General features: G+C 43.7%; 1 protein-coding gene across 4 annotated transcripts in view; it reads right to left on the reverse strand.

The window, feature by feature from the left end:
* magi1b (membrane associated guanylate kinase, WW and PDZ domain containing 1b) overlaps positions 1-17,951 on the reverse strand; it is a 134,379-nt gene extending 116,428 nt beyond the window's left edge. For all 4 annotated transcript variants that reach the window (XM_061068993.1, XM_061068992.1, XM_061068994.1 and 1 more), the window contains exon 1: positions 17,112-17,951. In XM_061068993.1, the coding sequence (XP_060924976.1) occupies positions 17,112-17,409 (298 nt within the window). In that variant the 5' untranslated portion in view covers positions 17,410-17,951. The remainder of the gene's footprint in view (positions 1-17,111) is intronic.
* Between the last annotated feature and the right edge of the window lie 155 nt (positions 17,952-18,106).

Here is an 18,106-nt window from a genome sequence, read left to right on the forward strand (position 1 = left end):
CAATCACATCAGACGTCATGTTTACACTCCAGTGAACAGAGGGGATAAGAGTGGAGGGATAGAGAGCGCTCAAGTGTGGTATTTAACCAGGGTAAAGACACGTCTGCCTGAAAATCAATCTCTCTGAAGTGCCATCTACAGTAAACACGTGGCTCTGACACTCTGTTAAAGTGGGTAAGGCTATTCAAATTGTGTGTCTGGAGAGGTTTAACCGCCCCTGAGGAATTTGCATTTACCGCTGATGAGGCAAGGACACATTAAATAACGTTTCCAGGAAGTACAGCAGCGTCCGATCTCTATCCCGCCCCCTCGTGATGCGAGCACCACCCAGTGCACCTGCCTACAGGTGCCACGGAGGTATGCTGCAGTTTCACCCCAACCTGTCAGACTGGTTCAGTGATGGGAACAGGGAGCATACACACACCAGAGCAAAAAGGGTGGTTTGATAACAGGACAGTTTTCTCAGGTGATTCAGCAGTTACTGTGTCATTAATGTGAACGTCAACTGGTTCAGGAAATTGCTCAGAAAATAGCTTGAAGAAGGAATAAACCTCTTTTAATAAAAATCCACACCAGCTAATTAAGAAAGGATACTTTGCCCGGTACATTACATCTGTTTGCTCCTGAAAGTGTTTAATTTTAAAAAGAACTGAACAAGAATCATCTTCTAGTTAAAGGTGAATTTCTTTTTCACAATGTTCCTTCTCCTGTTGTCAAGGACTCTGGCATGTTCCCGGGCGGCTAACTGAGAGCAAGGCAGAGACACTGTGACACTGAACAGCAAAACAGCCCCAACTGGCTCCATTAGATTCCAACCATTCCTACCTAACGGACAATGAACCGGCTCCAGCTACACAACGACTCACTGGCAGCATTACGTCTTCAGAGTCTTTACAGGTTGAGCATGTTTTGGCAGACAATGAGGAAAATGTGGGATTGTTCTGTTGAGTTTAAATGACAATAGTAAAAGACTGGACTATAGCAGGCATTATGACATTAAATTACGTTTTTTGTCTTCTTTTCAAGTCAGTAGTCCCTATTTCATGACCTGTTTGGAAATGTTGCCCGTTTACTCTACCTTTCCATTCTAAATGTATGTGTGTGTATGTTTGTTAATAGTATTCTCTTCAAACAAACTGTCGATGTGAGTCTGATTGACTCTGATGACTCACACTGACAGTTTGATGACGGTGTGATTCAAAGAGTCAGCTGACTCTCATTGGCACATTTGTATTTGAACATTGAATAAAACACACCCCTGCCAAACATTTCTTTACACTGAGACCTGTCGGGCTGCTGAGCGTGTTCTCGACTTTACAAACGGCCCTACCACGTCAGTCCTTCTACAGAGCAGGAAGTGTCGAGCGTACCTTTGAATATCAATCAAAACAAAGTGCCATGAGGAGAGCAGCGACACAATGGAGTGAGGAAGTGACACACAGGAATTAGTCAGGAAAACAGAGAGTCAGCGATAGAGAGAATGGATCTTAAAAAAAGCTGAACGACAACAGAAAAAAAGGACCTTTTGAAAGGCTCGGCAACATATGACAAAGATGAAAACGACTCTGCTTATCACAGTCTTTCCCACTCTGGCTTTCCAGCTGTTTGCTGTGATAGCATTGTTCTGAAGTGAGTGGTGCTTTCGATGACCCCTCCAGAGACTGGGGACCAAAAACACTGTTCAACACTCGTAGTAAACAACAACAGCTTCTGCAGCTGTGAAGGAACAACTCCACACAGGCCTGTCATGTGCACTGCAAAAAAAAACAACATCCCGAGTATGTGTGACAGAAACAGAGTACTACTTGTCCATGGTGACTCAGCACACAACTAGGCCACAATCCAGTTCCAACTGTCCGCTTATCAGCCCATTTACATCAAGAGGAATAGAAATCAAGTGCCCCTGAAAAGAAACAGCGTGGCTGCGAGGACTCGGAGCCGAAGAGCCCCACAGGGAAATTAGATTTGTCTAATTTATGAGCTTTGGAACCGAGTGCTGCTTCTCGACAGGGGAGGGGAGGGGGGCAGTGTTCTTCTGCCTATTTTGCACCAGTGAGTTTTAAAGAAAATAGGTGATTCTCTATGTTTTTAACAGATTAGTGCAATATATCATAGGGTCTGTCATATCACAGCACAATGCATTGAGAGTGGGGCATCAAAATGATGGTGCAGTAGAGGTGTGTTAGACAGATCATATTTGAAAAAGACATGCCGTCACTGTGAATGTTAAAACCTACACATATGTAAGGAGGTACATGATCTGTTAAGGTCTTGGAAAGACATTTGTACCTTTCCATTAGTGATACCTGGACTTCATTGGCCGATGCCAACAAAAGCTGCTATGGAATAATGAAGAAGTAATAACTGGAGAAGTAAAATTACAGCTAGAGGGTTATCTAGAAGGCATTAATCTGCTTAAAAAACATGGTATCGGATCAGTGCATAGAGTTGTGTACTCGCTGGCATCAGAACATATCTCACATCAATGCATTTGGTATAAACTGTTGTTGTTTTTCCATTTTTCTTCTGGGTCTGTTGATCAACTGTCTTTCTGAAAAAAGATGAAAATCAATAAAGAAATAATTGTGAAAAAAGACATGCTGATATCGCACAAAGTTTTCAGGAGTACTGGAGAAATTCATTTAGAGGAAAGGATAGAAAGATAAATCAGTCCGTAATTTGATGGGTTTTCTGCAGGATTTCAAGTTGTGGCTCAGCTCTAGCAGTGAGAAGAGAGGCAGGTTAAGATATTGCTAGACAAGTTAGAGTTTATATGCAGAGGAGGACACACATTCATCACTGAGGCAACATGTAAGACAAACCAATTGTAACCAGCTTAAAAAAAACAAAAATCTTTCTATAACCTTTAGCGCGAAAATAAATGACATTAATTCTGAAGTGCTTTTCAGCGACTGTGCTCAAACGTCCCTCGAGTCTCCAGGCCATTGTGTCGTCCTATAAATCCAGCAGACAAAAGAGCGGACCAGCCGTACTGCGAACGGTAACATAACTGTCCGTGACATACAGCAGACACCTGAGAGACTAAAATACTGACGTGGGCCAGTCCCAGCTATGTAAACAGAGCATTCCTGGACGGTACAGGGACCAGGCAGACAGCGGTCAGTTCATGTGTCTGCGAATCTGAGCAAGAGACAAAGAGCGACAGAGTCTATTTCCCTACATGCAAGCTTTGGGTAATATATCTTTCCGCTTTAAACTTCCATCTTTAACGCATGGGACTGGTTGACTTCCAATGTGAGTGGATGTTTATCTGGGTGAATGTGAAGCTGCAGGGATGGCACTGAGGCATTACAAAGACACAAACAGGGATTCTGACCCAGCCCACATGATCCTGCTCAACTGACCCAGCAAAAAGAAATCACATGGTGCCTACACAAAAGCCTTGCAAATAGTATCAACAGTGTGCTATGTGTGGTAAACCTCAGCTAAACAAAGCCTCCATCCAGGCCAGAGACAGTCAGTCAGTTTGATAAATGGAAACATACAGTCAAGTCATAATGCTGTATGGCTTTTTTTCCATATGGGTGTCAGATTAGGCGTCATGGCGGCCACAAGAAGCAACACTGAGGTCTGTGAGACGACATCAGCTGCCCACACTGACCTGTCTGTCATTTTCATTTTCTGATAACGCACGTTAGTCAACAAGCTGCATCATGAACATGCAAAGATTCAACACTGAAGTGAGAAATGTGAGATCAGAGAGATTAGGGACGTCGATGTAGTTATCAAACACCCCCACAGCTTCCCCTGTTTGATAATAAAGCCTGTCTGTATCAGCAAGAGGCTTTAATGTAATGTGCATTCAACTTTTTGGCAGCCCTGTGTTTTGCCTTGATTACAACTACAAAGTGGCCGCCTATGGAATTTGTTCACAACATTTTATGTGAGCAATGGGTGTTTCCACTAAAAATAGTAAAACCTACGAAACAGCTTTTCCTCTCTTCCTCCTCTCACCGCATGTGTTAACTGCATTTTGTGGTGTCACATCTTTATAAGATCAGACATGGAAAGAAACCAGAGTGGCAACATACTCCTTAGAAAAGATGTGTCACCTAAAAAAGACTTTTGGTATTCTGGTTATGTAATATCCCTGTCGATTTAAGAGAAATTGTTATTTGTATTAATCAGCTATTCGTACTATAGACAATTATGTGGACCACAGCATCTGCAGGAAACTGGTATCATATTAGTTTGCTCTGTGTGGCTAACGTTACCAGTGCTAGCACCAGCAGACTTCTTAACTTGCTGGTTAATCTGCACATACCTGTGTTGAATGTGGTTACATACTGCTCCGGTCAAATTATATGGCAGTTTTTTTCTGCCACAGCAAACACACAACCTTACTTTGATTTCTAGATCAATATACAGCCAAACCATGATGGTTTTACTAAATGTTGTAACAATAGACTGTACAAAAAGATGGACGACATCACGACATGACAGCATCCCGCACATCCTCTAAACGGCCCCCTGGTGGTTGGCTTCAGTATAGATCATAAATATAGTCCCTTCCGTGTATGTGGGATGGGACATGAACCAACCAAAAGATTGAAGTCGTATTTAAATAAATGTTTCTAAAATATATAAAATGGGGTGAAACAAGATGATTGTCAACCTACACTGACTCGTAATTACTTGAGCGTGACCACTCTGAGAACATGCACAGACTCGATTTGTCTAAATTTTGTACAACGACCTCCATCTTTATGTACAGTCTATGGTTGACATACACTTGCAACTTGCTTGTTTACAACATCTAGACATTATCATGCAGGTTTGACGTCTGCCAAGAACCAGCCTCATGGCAGGTTAAACAGCATTTTAAGTTCAAACGACTGGTATTTCTGTTGACAACTATCATCCCTTATTGGGAAACCAAAAAAGATTCAAATGTGATTGATTAACAGAAAAACAGATAAGCCTCATTAAGCCTCCCTCCTATCAGCAGATTGTGAAATTTAGTTGTCTCACCGCATTTTTACGGCTTCAGTGTTATGACTGGGTAACCTCACCCTGGACAGATAGTGTGTGTATATATACAACCTGGTGTTGCACAATTTCGACCGACCTGTGCATCATATACAACAGTAGCAGTTCTTGAAGTGGACTCAAACTCAAATGACATGTTCTTATGTAAGTGTAGCTTTCAGAATGCTCCAATGAATCCATTTTATAGCCACTGTTGTTGACGTGAGTGCACAACCAAAGTAGATTTAACTCAATGTCAAATTCATTAAGGGAAGGCACATGATGGCCGTGTGGTTAAAAAGAGAGCGAGCGAGAGATGAGGATTATCACAATCTTGTCAAAATGTGAAGTCGAGGTGTGAACATTTACATAAAGAGTGAATTGCAATTATATTATCCTTAAAGTTCAGGCAAACTGTTAGCTCAGATTACATTTTCAGCAGCCTAACTATTGTGTCAGTGTAACTGAACAAACCATCAATATCAAAAGTGGCAGGGTTGTCACATCAACAGACACAGTTGCTTCAACACACGAGACGTTAACATCTGTGACTGATGCCAGCAGAGAGGAGGGAAGTCGGACACCAGTGACCTCTTAATTAAGACTCAAGCCTTTTCCTGTCTTTGCTAATTAGTCACCGCATGTCTAATTAAGATTCCATCAGTGAGCCGTCGATTTATACTCACTGTACTGGTTTAATGAACCCGTACAGTAAATGATGATGATGTATAGCCTGTGAAAAAACTCCATCTGTCGTATGTGTACTGACCTTAAAGTGCTTGAATGCATACTGACCTTTATGGTATATTATCAGACGCACAAACGCATACACTGGGACGGCGCAACTTTTGCACAGACATGGTGCTTGGTGCTGCAACGGCAGTAAAAGCAGCCAACCAGTCCCAGAGCTGGGTGAAGCCACTGACACTATGAACAAATGGTTTCTGTAAATACTACAGTCATCAGTTCCTCCATCAAGAATTGTATTGTGCTATCGTCTTGTTTAGCTCACATTAACTGTCATTTAACAGGTGTTGATATATTATGAAATCTACTTCTATCTTCTGTGCTTTGCCCCTATAGTTTGATATAATCAAGACTGCAAAAACACTCACTGGACTATTTTATTGGCTGAAATGGCAGTTTGTTACATTAGTGTATAATCCCTATGATTAAGAATCATGTTCTTTCTTGGTTTTAGTATCTATAGAAGTAGTATCCTCTTCCACAGAGTCCACCATGCTGCCTCACCATGTTTCTATGGAAGCAAGTTATATGGACAGAATCAGCTGAACCAGAAACTTCCCCTACTTTTCCACTAAGATATGATGCATGAAAGTACTGGAAACCGTGGAGGTTTAACGTGAGTCGTGCAAGTGGTGATTGAGTCCTACAGTGGGTGTCCAGCTTTAGGGGACACATGAACAGCTGATGCACAGTCGGCACACAGGGCCTCTCAGTGCAGTGTAGCGCAGATATCAGATAGTTGTAATCGCTGTTACACACTTGGCCCTTAGCTGCTATCCAGTCATTACTGAACATCTATTAGCACTGGGAATCCACCTGTGAAGCTGATGACACAATCATATCTCCCATGCCAATATAAGAGATTACTACGGCCATTTAGTACCATGAAGGCTTCACACTAACCACACGCTTTTTCAATCAAGACTGCCTAAATGTTGGTCACCATCACACAGGCTGATATTTCCAGATGGGGAAACTGCAGGGGTCTTTTTAAATGTGCTCAAGCCACAAAAAACAGACATTTCAAATAATTTGGATTTTACAGACTTCTTTTGCCATGTTACTTTTGTCAGAGTAATTTCCCAAACTACTGTCCATTACATTCTGGTGCAGCTAGAACCACATACTTCACGTACTTTGAGCTGAACCAAACAGTCTTTCCCTGTTTTACATCTAAACTCAACCCCAAACTGCCATCAGTGGACAGGGCATCTTGTAAATATCTAAACAAGTGTCAGGCATTGTAATATTTAGGCTATAGGTAGATTATTTTATCACACTAATGTCAAATGTTTGTTGCCAATTGTTGGGTCACCTGACCAAACCTGATATGAACCAGAACAATATTTTGAAATTTATGTCCAATTCTGGCCAGACAGTCCTGTTGAGTCCCATCAGTTCCTGATACCTGTGAGTATCCACTTACTAAATACGTTGTCTTCCATAAAAGTGATTGGTCCTAAAAAAGTTAAGCAGTAACTAGGGACGTCAGTCTTGTCAAGCTTTGGATTTCTTTACATGTTGCAGCAGTGTGCATGGAAACAATAGATACTGTAGAAACTAGGATTCCCTGAGGAGTTGAAAGGGTGTTGTCTTTTTGCATTCCACAAAACAGAAATTCTGGGTTTTGTCTACTCAAGCATTAACTGTCAATGTTACATATCAAGCTAAGTAGCTTACCCCAGCAGTAGCCTATCCCATTGTTACTTTTGAGGTCAAGAAGCATTTCATACCACTCTATTGTAGAGTTTCATATTGTGTGAAGAAAATGTTCCTCACAATAACACATCCAATGTAACACTTCTCAACTCTGGGGTAGCATGTCCTGAATGCTACTGTATCCTACAGCAGGCTACAGTAGCAGCTTTGTGATTTTGGGAAGTTTAAACAACTTAAGCTAAACTCATTCTTGACAATTGGTTTATAATTGTCAGACAAATTGGCTAGTTTTTCTTTGATATAAAAAATGTCAGAACTTTCAACAGCGATATTGTTTTAAAGTGAAACACTCAAATTAGCCTGAGGCCGGGGTTTCAACCAACTCACGCTGCTCACATGAGCTTAATTAGCTAGCTGGCTATTGCTAATAAAATGTACCACAGTCAACAAAAATCGGCAGTCACAGGATATGAGATGCTGCTGGCGCCACCAAGCGACACCCACACATCAGTGAACATTTCTGAACCAGGCACACTGAAACTCCTTTATCTGTCTTCCTTATATCCCTCAGTTATATATTTCATTTTACCCATAATCCCTTATGCTCTCCCTCACAGTGACTACCATCCACATAAAGCAGTCTTCAATGCTTGGCCACACACCGTCATCCATAACCAGTGTTGGGGAGTAACGGAATACATGTAACGGCGTTACGTATTTAGAATACAAATTATGAGTAACTGTATTCCGTTACAGTTACAAATTAAATAGATGGTATTCAGAATACAGTTACATTGTTGAAATCAGTGGATTACATGACAGTACTTCTCGAGTTTATTCACTCTCTCGTAAATCCACCGGCGGCAAAACCCCCAGGAAGCAGCTGGAGACCAGGGCTGCCGTAAGAGCGCACCTTCCCCCGGCGGCGTGAAGAAGCCTCACCGCTACCGGCTCGGGGCCGGGACCGAAGCTCTGAGAGACTTCCGTCGCTACCAGAAATCTACGGAGCTGCTGATCCGCAAGCTGCCCTTCCAGCGCCTGGTGAGAGAAGACCGACCTGCGCTCCCAGAGCTCTGCTGTCATGGCTCTGCAGGAGGCCAGCGAGGCACGCCGGGTTCACACCGGACGCTGAAGCGCCGGGCAGCGCTAATAATATCACCCGTTGATCCAGAAGTATAAAAGCATATGGTCACTTGTTGCTCCAACATTAACTGTAACAGCGTCCCAATTTAATGTCATCCATCTTCAAGAACTTCTCCGCTGTTTGCTCCGTTCAATGTCGGGTGTCGAGGGTAAATTACGTATTCTCCGCCCCCCCCTCTCTTTTTATCTTTATGACTGCTTGTGTGTCTGTAGTGGATGGGCAGAGGGGGGCATTTAATAATGTGATCGGTAAAATTGGTAAAATTAAAACTCCAGGACACCAGAAGGGGAATACAAACTATGGGATGCATACTTTATCATTTATATCATATAAAATGTCATCAATATCGTTTCAAATCATTTTTCAGTGTGTTTCCTGGAGCGATACGCTCGCGTCAAGCGCAAAAAAAAATAGACTCGACGCCGAAACGATCGCTGCACGGCGCGAGGCAGCCTTGGCGCAGGGGGGGGGGGGGGGGGGGGGGGGGGGGGGGGAGTCCTTCAGCCTCCGGTGGGGCCGGCACAGAGGTGGGAGAGGATGGGAGCCGGACATCCAGCTGGCCCGCCGCATCGGCGGAGAGAGAGTTTAAACTGCTGCTGCTCCACTGACTATAACAACGCCGCAATCATACACTTAAAAAATGCAATACAAACCGGAAGTATTCCAAGTATTCAGAATACGTTACTCAGATTAGTTAATGTAATGGAATACGTTACAGATTACATTTTTGGGCATGTATTCTGTATTCTGTAACGGAATACGTTTTGAAAGTATCCTTCCCAACACTGTCCATAACTGCTGTGAAGTGACCCGCTGGACCATTCTTTTCATTAGGAGACTTAAGCAGGAAAGAGAACAGGGTGGGGGACTCCGTCAGAGCAGGCTGCCCCTTAATACGAGTCGCCACAATTCCTCCCATATTCAGACCACAATGAGTGTGGAGAGAATAGATGAAGACTTGAGTGGATAAAGAGAGCAGACAAGATGAATAGGCAGAGGAAAGATGAGGAGGAGGAATAAGGCAAGCGTGGCGTAGCAAGGCATTGTTGTGCGCTGCATAATTGTCACTGCAGGAAGACCCCGGGAGTTTGGGACTTGTGAGCATGCATGCGTTTGTGTGGTTATTTGGTGTGTGTCTTACTGACGAGGAAAAACAGACAGACTGTCTCTAAATCCTCTTAATCAGGGCTAGACGGTTTTTCTAAACCTGCAGATACTACTACAACTGTGGGTCTCAACCAGAACGTAATTAAAAGGTAAGGAAAACAAGGGGGCAGACTGAGGGAACAGGGCTTTATATATCAAGGAGCCTGAGAGATAAAGTATAGATTATCTGGATGGAACCACAACAAGAAAGATAACAAGCCGACAAAGACAAACTAAGTCCATATAAGCTTCTAAGTGCCTTTGTAAAAACTTGCACCACAATAAGTCATAATGCAACTAAGTAATAGAACAGAAACATGAGCTTGAGTTAAAAATGCACCAGCACTTAATTACTTTGTGCCAAAGTACAGTCCCTTCTGGTTCAAACACAACTTGTAAAGGCTTCAACTTTTCAAGAGAATGGCAGCTTTTTCCCTGTGCACATCCACTTGCCACTGCATCTAGTCTCCGTCATTTTAATAATGCCCACAGCCACGACCAATCCCATCATTTTTCTTTCCTAGTTGTGCCCCCTGCAGACATAACCACATCTCATCTGAGTTTAACAGCAGCCAAGCTGACAGAAAGACTTGGCCACGTCAGCCCGTCTGGCACGCACACTGGCACACATGCATGCACGCGCACACACATACACACCCCTCTGATATCTGCAGGCATTCCCAACTTCACACGGTACAAAGCACATGTTATAACAGTGTAAGGACTCGACACAGGGAGGGCGGGCAGAGGCACTGTAAACAACAGCTACTTAGGATGTGAGTGCAGGTTTCACAACTCATTTACTTCATATTTGCAACGTTTACCACTGGATAAACAACAGGTGTGACACTCGAAAGCTGGAAAACCTTTTGGTACTAAAAGCTTTAAGAGCAAAACAGTGTTTTGGCTTGTACACACCCCTTTCACAAATGTGAAAAATGCTCTCAAAACCCACCCTCGCAAACTTCACAGCCTCCTGACATCTGTCAGATTGTTGCTCCAGTGTCCTCCTATCTACTCTTTACCAATTTACACTGGCATATTCTATTCAGAAATCATTGCACCATAGCTATATTATAAGTAAGTATCCATTTAACGTCCATTTCAAACAATAACTTTTTTTTAAAACTCGCAGACATTAAAAGCAGTAAATTCAGAACACATAGTTTATACCTGGTGGTTCAGAAGCCATTTAGCTCCTGGCTTAGCTTAGCAAGGCTTTAGCAGAGACAATTAGTCATGACAGGATCAGGGAGGACACTGATGCGAAAGGTCTGATCGGTATAAGCTCTGATACTGACTGTTATAAGCAGATATGGTTACTGGCGACAATGTGACTGATCCACATTAAATACAGTTCATTTGTCAACGTCTTTACATGATTCAGTGGATTCCACAGTTTCATTTATTCAGTCGGAACAGGCTGCTGACGACTGTGCTTTTAGTGCCTCAGCAATACCTGATGTTGCCTTACATAAAAAATGATTCAAATGAGTTCCCACAGTGAGGTGTACAGATAATAAAACTAGGGGAAATAATGTTTGTATCAGGCCGTAATATGAGGTTCAGCAATCAATATCAGGAGAGAAAATGTTGGATTTGTGCATCACTCGACAAAGCAGGGCTAGGGTAACAGTTACTTTAGGTACTGAACCAATGCAGGTTCATATTAAGCTCCAGGCTTTAATTTCACTGAGTATTCCGACAAGCACAAGGGACCAATCGCTTCATCGTATGACAGATGGGGAGAAAAAGGCACAGCATGGTTAAATGACTCCATTCTATGAATCCTCAAGAACTGACCACTGAGAAAAGAGAGTGTTGACAGACAACCCCAGGACAGGTTCAGTAATGTACTGAAAATGTCTCGAGGGAAAATTTGTGAATGATCTCTTCACCTACTTCCTTGGTAATAGCTGCAACAGCTGCCTATTCAAAAGCTTTGACTTCCAGTTTAGGCATAGTGTCATCTTTATGTTTACAAATCTAAAGCTGTTTTCAGACATGAACTTTAGAAAGACTAGAGAAAATTAGGTCCAGACATTTTCCAGAGTTTGCCTTTTATATAAGAATGCAATAGATTGTCCCAGTCAGATGCATTCACAACAACAGGAAAATGTCGAGAAAATTCAGGTTGATTGGTGGCGACTGGGTAAGCAATGCCGGAGGTAGGACATGACGTATAAATTCTACTGTAGAAATCCTGTACTTTTGTTTACAGCACAACAACACTGGCTTTGCTTCTTATGACCAAAAGCTCTTCAATCTTGTTGTCTCTCCAAGTTACGTATTTCACTGCCTCCAGATAATTTCCCTAGAATGTTTAGAATTCAGTGCATGTCTGAAAGCAAAAAACTGATGTTGGTAATAAGGACATTCCTCAGGAACTTTTGTCTAAATATTGTCCAAATCTTAAAGCATTTCCATGGAAATACACAACTACTCCTCTTATGTGCACATACACAATTTTAAGGACACTGGATAAGAGGTCTTCAAAGGAAACTGCCTGCTTGCCTACCCCCGCCTAAACTAACCTCACCATCGTAAATAAGTCGGCCTTTCTCCTTCTCTGACAGTGTGTGTAACTGCAAGTGCCAAGTATGACCAATTGCCTTTCACACTCAATACAAGCGCCTACTCTTAAGCTAATTAGGAAAAGAAAGAGTATTCTTTAGCAAACAAGAGGAAAAGACTGCGCACATGTGCACACGTACCTCTTAAGTGCGATTACAAAAAGTGCTGCATTAGTGAGACAGCATTTCATGGTCTATTTAGCTGGTAACTGAGTGTCCCTCCAGTGTATTTAAAGGCAGGGCTAAAGCTGAGCACCAACAGCCATAAACACAAATTCAACTCAAAGTAGCTTATACCGTACACATGTGACTATCTCTCCCACTTTCTCGCTCACAAACACACACACGCACAGTCCCACTCACACACACAATGTCATAGATATAAACATGCGGCCTGAAATTGAAGCCAGAGATCTTTCCCAAAGCAGGCTTTAAGGGAGGAAGCGAAGTCGTTCCACCGCTGTCAGAGAACACAAAGGTGGAAGAATGGTTGGCGCAAAGGAGGGGTATCCACTTCCTGTTGAAAGAGAAGAAATAAACACTTCCATATGCAATCTCTGCCAGAGACACACATACACACTCCTCCACAGCCTGGAGTTAATGTAGGAACACGCTGTAGTAAATTTGAGGAGGGAGGGCCCTAGTTAGCAAGACGCGCCACCATATGAAAGAGAGAATATTTTCTACTGCCAGAAATTTATAGCAAATGAGGCCTCATTCATCAACACACAGGCTCTATAACATAATGCAGCCGAGAACAAAATAAACTCCAACGAAGCTGTAGCACTCCACTTCCTGATTGGACTGGGAGAGAGCAGCGGTTGGGTTTTTATGCGAAGAGGATTCAAATTTCGTCTGTGTGTGTGTGTGTGTGTGTGTGTGTGTGTCACATGCAACAAATCCTGTTGACTGAGGCCGCTCCCACACAGCATACCTCCTGCCTGGGGGAAACCCATGAACTCTCGGCCACTGTGCAATTTTTCATATCCAGATAACACACTTTCATATACACACACAATTATGTTACACAGATTGTGCTGACCGTCCCTGGTTACACTCCCTACCCTGACATTTCCAACACACGCATACAAACCCAGCCATACACCTTAAACTTAAATACAATTCCACTCTTGAGCTTAGAACATAAGTCACCATCTCTCCCCCTTGATGGAAAATACACTGTACACAAACATGCAAAGTCACACAGAAAATAGCATAGAAATTTCCCTGATCATTAACACACCCAACATGTGTAGTGAGACTGGAGCGAGTGCATGACACTAATCTGATCTCAATCTGAAACCTCTCTGCTGTGATTGTGTGTTTGTTTGCGCTTAGCACGTGTTATCCGCGGTGTTAGCTGGCGACCGTTTCCCATATATGGAGCAGTAGGTCATCTTCTTATGAAGATTATCCATAAAAAAGTTCCAGGGGTTTACCACATTGACGGGTCTTATCAGAGGGGGAATTTCTGTTTGCAAACACAGCATACTGTCTATGTCATTATAGCATATCACTCACTTTGATGTGCGATTAACTGCTTTCAGACTTGAACTCAGGAAAATCTCCAAACATTGAGGTCCGGACTTTCTTAAGAGTTTTGAAGACCGAAGCAGGAGATTCTTCAGTCAGACGCTTTCACAACAACACAGAAATGGAGCGTTCAGGTGAAATCGATGTGCGTTCACGTGGCACATCGATTTCACTGAGGGGATAACATGTTTTTGTTTATAGCACATCGACACTGGCGTTGACCCCTATCACCAAAAGTGCTTGAATCTCGTAGTTGACACCGACTATGTCAATCTTCCAAGTGGACATAGTTGGTGTCTTCTATTCAAATGTTTGAAACATCATCAATTTGCCCACTCAGTTGCGGAGTTCATTGCTTGCTGAAAGCAGCTATGCATACATTGATCAGCCTGATGCTAAATGTGTTCAACATTAAACTGCATTCAGACAGTTAGCTTGGGTGAGGAGACAAAGGGAATGTCTGTGTGTTTATGTAATAGTCCTAAATTACATAATATATCTATTTTCCCAGAGCTTCAGAACAATCAATACACAGTGCAGCAGACTCCACGGGTCTTGGGCTAAGGGTGTGTGTTCTGCCATGTAAATACAAGTGTGTGTTTGTGTGTGTGTGTGTTCTTCCACCAATACCCTATGCAAATATCACAATCTCTGCAGTAGCGCTGGTTACAGCCTCTTATCAACTCAGTGTGGAGGTGCTCCTCTGCTAACAGGGCTGAATAGAGTGCTGAAGGTCTCGACTTAACACTTTTCAACACGTCTCCTCATGCTGGTGGCAGTCAGCAGCAGCGGGCCGAGACGTCCCAACAGCACCTCTCCACACATCTCACTTGATTAAAGTGAGAAAAACGAACACACGCCCTGGGTAAAATTAGGTCACTTTAGATTTTACAGATGGCCCTCGTTGCCAAGCATATTTTCCCAATTAAGGCTGATCAGGGAAAAGGAAATTCCCAGACAGCGTGAATTATTAAAAGCTTGAAATGGAATCTGATCATGTGATGGTGTACGACTCTGACACCCGACATCCCCAGACAGGTCCTGGAAAAAAAAAAAGAGGGGCTGTGAGCCATGAGACTTGTGATTGGCTGAAAGTGGGAGTTTCCTTCAATTGTTTAAAGTCATTACCAACTGCAGACAGAGTGGTATGGTTCACAGTCAACTCTGGATGATGGAAGGTAAACTGAATTTTTTAAATTCTAAATCCACAAAAGAAGTTTCCTCAGATAGAGAGCATTTAATAAAACGACGAAACACTTTTTTGTTTACATGCTTCACAATAAGATTCCAGAAAAGGTCTCTGAATCCAGCACTGGCAAAAAACACGTGTGACATTTGACACTGTGATATTTTTCCTGCTCTTTTTTTTTCACCTGTAGCAAGAGTTTTATCATAAAACACTTTCCCCGCAGTTACTGAATGTGAGAATGAGAGCTACCTACAACGCACACAATTTAGAATACCCTGGAAACAGGAAGTGACAAACACAAATATTACTGAAATCTTAAAAAGGTAAAGAGCTCTTAATTCATCCACATTGGGACCTCTTCTCCAGAAGGTGTGGAAGTGTGTACACATCCTACTGTGACATTTCAAAATGCACGGGGTGCAGATAATGAAATGAAATAAAATAAATGCATGCAGGTTCCCCGTCCCACAGATCAGAGCCGTCCTTATCTGTATTATCATCAACACCAGTGCTTTTCCTATGATGGTAAGTCAGCACGTCTGTTGTGGAAAGAGGTCGACTGAGGTTACATGAACCCTATTTCAGTTTCGTTTCAATACAGCGCTTTAAAACGAAAACAAACCCTGTCTATACTAACATGCCTGCAAATGCACATCACATGACCATTCACGTGCACCGGGCATGTGCGTTTTTTCGCCTCCTCGCTCACACAGATCGGAAGTGAACGGGATGTGAATGGTCACCACTGATTTATCCACGTGACCAGACCCTCACCGATGGTCAACCTGAGCACATCCAACTCAAACAACTTCTGAGGATCCAGTTATTATAAGATGTATTTTCCTACTCCTTCACGTCTGGGAGAACAGTTCATTCTTGTTGACGTTTTGTGCAAAAGTGGTGGCAAACAGAACGTGGTTGCACAGAATTTCATCTGCATGTTAAGACTGAACAACTTTCTAATCATAACCATTAACGTACTCTGATGTTAGCTTATACACAATTGGTGACTCTTTAAGCAGGTCTGGTCAATACAGCTCCAGACACTAGCAGGTTATAAATATATGGGCCTGTCCTTGAAGAGCTGCTGCTCTTTTGTCTGTCTCTACAGAAAGTGGAGTGTGATGCGCAGGCTGCCTGCGAGCCTCCCCTCAGCAGTCTGCTTTACCACGCTGGGAGCCTGTCACAGCGGCTCAGTGTCAAACCACCGGGCCCGGCTTGCTGAGTCAAGCTGACCATGAGCGAGCCAGAGCGGCTGGGCACAGGCCTGATGTTAGTGTCTCTGCTGGGGAGCTGATATTCCCACTCCTGTTGGGTGTCACACACGTTCAGTCCAGCCCGTGTGAGGAGTGGACAGGATGGAGTACATTCCTGACAGATACAGCTGAAAAAAAGGCCCAAACAAAAGGCACATTTTGTTGTGTGTAGTGGATGATATCTGGGTTTAATGCCACTAAATGATCACTTATCTATTTCATCTGTCTGGTTTACTTGTATCACCTGGTATTCCCTCAACATGGAGGCAAAGAATGCCTGAAGTAGGATGACCTGTGCGGTTTGGTTATTTTAGGTGTTGAGTGTTGCTCTAAAGATAAATGTCACCGGCCGACACATTATCTGGATGTGGTTTATAAACATGTTGGTCATCTCCCAGGTTTGATAAGGCGACAGAACGAAAAGGGGGAAAGCTGACTAAACAATGTGTGAGAGAGCCTGTGTTGTTTACGTGTCCCTGGACCTGACTGGTGACATTTTCTCTGGGGAGAAAAACCACAGCTGAAAGGGCCAAGTCTATTTAAAGTGACACACAAACACACACACAAACTAACACAAAGTCAGGACATCCTGGGGGTTTATCAAGCACTCTTCACCTGGATGAATTTATAATCCATCTGGCAAAACTTATCTCCACCAACTTCTCACCCACAGGACTCCCCCTTGGAAGGAGTAACCATTTCAAAGTGGCTGTTTGGTCACTTCTTGAAGGTGAACTGTACAACCCAGCAAGCCGAAGTGAATTAACATTTCCTTCTGTTGTATTAAGAGACTTCACACACAAGTTGAACACCTGGTCACGTTTCAGTAAAGCGGGAAACATTGATTGGCTAATTATCAGCCGCAGCCCTCTTACCTTGTCTCACACTTTTCAACCTGACGGCCCCTTTGCAGTTGTTAATCAGTGTCTGCACGTCGTACAGGGGTAATCCCGAGATGGAGAGGTTCTCCACCTCCAGCAGCAGCTCCCCTTCGATTAATTTCCCAGTTTTGCAAAGCACCAGGTCCTGGTTCACCGGGCCGATGTGGGCGAACTCCCCGCTCTCCGCGCCGCCTCGCAGCGGCACGTTGAGCTCTCCGCGGGCGTCTTTGGCCACGGAGCTCTCGGTCACCCTGGAGGTCCAGTGGCTCTTCTTCAGCGCGGGTTTGGACATGGTGGACACAGCCGGAGCCGGAGCCGGGGGGGGACCCCACCGCCGAGGAGAGGTCACAGCAGCGGCGTGTCAGAGAAAGTGGAACCGTGTCCGGGAGAAGCGCAGCAAACTTTGTTCCGTGCGCCGCAGGAACATGAGCTCCGTCCCGCCGCTCTGTGCCGGGCACAGCAATCAAGCATCCCCCTCCGCACCGGAGGAGCTCTTCACTGGGGCGACTCAAGTTTCATTTTTACACCGAAGAACCCGAGATTTAATCCTCCTTCATCGATGGCATGTTACATGTGCCACCGTCTCACTCCCCTGACTCTCTCTCTCTCTCTTTCTCTCTCTCTCTCTCTCCTCTGAAGTGACTTTGAACGATGGAAGTTTCTTCTCCTCCACTTCCCGGCGGCTCCTCTCTCTCTCCTCTGGTGTGTGAGGAGCAGCTGAGCTCACCTGCAGCTGTCAGCTCCTCTGTGAGCAGGTATGAAGCTCCTGTGAGTTCAGGTCGGTCACACTCTTCCTCCTCTCTGCTCCTCTTCTCCTCTTCTCCTCAGTTTCTGTCGAGGCGCTGCAAATGTGTTGCTGTTCGTGGTGCTTTCAAGAGCTGTCGGACAAACTGAGATCCAGCTGTAGGGACATGAATCTAGAAAGCGGCTGGAGATAGAGGTAGAAACATCAGTGACATATTCACTTAATACTTTTTGAATGTTATGTG

Source organism: Limanda limanda, chromosome 4 (genome assembly GCF_963576545.1).
Source record: "Limanda limanda chromosome 4, fLimLim1.1, whole genome shotgun sequence".
In the NCBI taxonomy this organism is placed as follows: Eukaryota; Metazoa; Chordata; class Actinopteri; order Pleuronectiformes; family Pleuronectidae; genus Limanda; species Limanda limanda.